Raw genomic sequence first — 1,681 nt, forward strand, 5'->3', positions numbered from 1 at the left:
ACAAGATCTTTCACTGTCTATAGCTGGGTGCCCATTCCCACCTGGGTGAAGTGAGGAAAACTCGTGTAAAGTGCCTTTCCCAAGGACACAACGTCAGGTCCCTGACAGGATTCGAACCCACGACCTTACGGTTGCGAGTCCAAGAGCCTAACCACTAGGCCACCGACGCCACAAAAATAACATATATAAAAAAATAAAAAGATTACATGGTGTCATAGCTATGTCGTTGTGTCACAGACTGTGATAGAGGCGCAATGTAACCCACGAACAACGTACCAATGACAAGAGGTGACACACTCGCTCGATTCTACGGTGCAGGGTGGTTGGAGTCAGTCTGTCAGTCTCTGTCTGTCTGTCTGTCTGTCTGTCTGTCTGTCTGTCTGTCTGTCTGTCTGTCTGTCTGTCTGTCTGTCTGCCTGTTTGTCTTTTAGTCTGTCTGTCTGTCAGTCGGTCAGTCTGTATGTCTGTCTGTCTGTCTGTCTGACTGTCTGTCTGTCTGTCTGTCTGTCTGTCATTTTATCTGTCTTTTCTTTTCCCTGCACTAAATGCTCGTTATTTTGTCAATGTGTTCCTCTGTACAAAGGAATAAAGGTCTTAAATGACGAAGCTCTTTCTCAATGTGTGTTTTTTTTTTCTTCCATTTTCGTCCCACAGCTGATCAAGCAAAATGGCGACCACAACTTATGAACAAACCACCGAAACGAGGCCCGAACCTCCACCCATCAGGCCCCACCCTGAATATGTCAAGTCCATCGAGGGCATTCTCAAAATTGTAGAAATCGTAAGTACACTGGAGTGCGTCCTATTTGTGTTTAAATGGAAACTCTGCATTTCAAATCTTTCATTTTTTTTTAGTTTTATTAGTTTCTCAGTGAGTGGTCTTAATTCCTTTTCTGATTTCCCGTTGAAGGATAACATACTTAACTTGAATCACTATCAGATGTTCTTCTAAATTTTATTAAATTAAGATAATTGATATTTACTCCAAAATATAAATACAGTTATTTTAAAGTGTAATTTGCTGCTTTTAGAACTGAATTTTTACAATGTATTTTTAGATAATTCAACCACTCTGTCTGGCAAAGTAAAATCAAGACTTGCTGTGAACTAACTTGAAAACAATCAACTTGTGTCCCACAGGCTCATATTACCGTATATGGAATTTGACCAAACAAACACTTTTTTTACAAACATGGTCTGGGGATATAGAAAAATACGTCACTATGTCTCGAAATAAATTATGCCAGAGTTTTTTTCTGGTTGCGTGTGTAGGCTATGTATTTGTTTGTTAATGTGTGTAATGCAATCTGTTGTGTGTAATGCAATCTGTTGTGTGTAATGCAATCTGTTATGTGTAATGCAATCTGTTATGCTCCTCAGGTGCTGTGTATTTTGGTGCTCATCTGTGCATCCATTGACTACTGGTACCACCTGGGTGGAGGCTGGGTGCAGTTTGTGGCCGCCTCGGCGATGATAGGGACGATCATACTCTTCTTGTTTTTCTTTTTCAACGTTTACCCTCGGCTTCCAGGACCCTGGAATTTTATTGTAAGTATCGTAGACCATAGCTCATTTACCAAAAAAAAAGACGTGTGTGTTGATACGGACTGAGATGTAAAGTGTTGAAGTGATGAAAGGGATTGCCAAAAGTTTTTCATTTGGTCTATTATTAATGCGTGCG

At 40.5% G+C, this 1,681-nt stretch overlaps 1 protein-coding gene across 1 annotated transcript in view; it reads left to right on the plus strand.

Annotated features, from left to right (window-relative positions):
• Window positions 1-654: 654 nt before the first annotated feature.
• Window positions 655-1,681, plus strand: part of LOC101845867 (MARVEL domain-containing protein 1) — a gene marked incomplete at its 5' end in the record, with an annotated part of 11,561 nt that continues 10,534 nt past the window's right edge. The window contains 2 exon segments of the mRNA XM_013086672.1: window positions 655-781; window positions 1,381-1,548. Of these exon segments, the coding sequence (XP_012942126.1) occupies window positions 668-781; window positions 1,381-1,548 (282 nt within the window).

This window comes from Aplysia californica, unplaced genomic scaffold, assembly GCF_000002075.1.
Source record: "Aplysia californica isolate F4 #8 unplaced genomic scaffold, AplCal3.0 scaffold00490, whole genome shotgun sequence".
In the NCBI taxonomy this organism is placed as follows: domain Eukaryota; kingdom Metazoa; phylum Mollusca; class Gastropoda; order Aplysiida; family Aplysiidae; genus Aplysia; species Aplysia californica.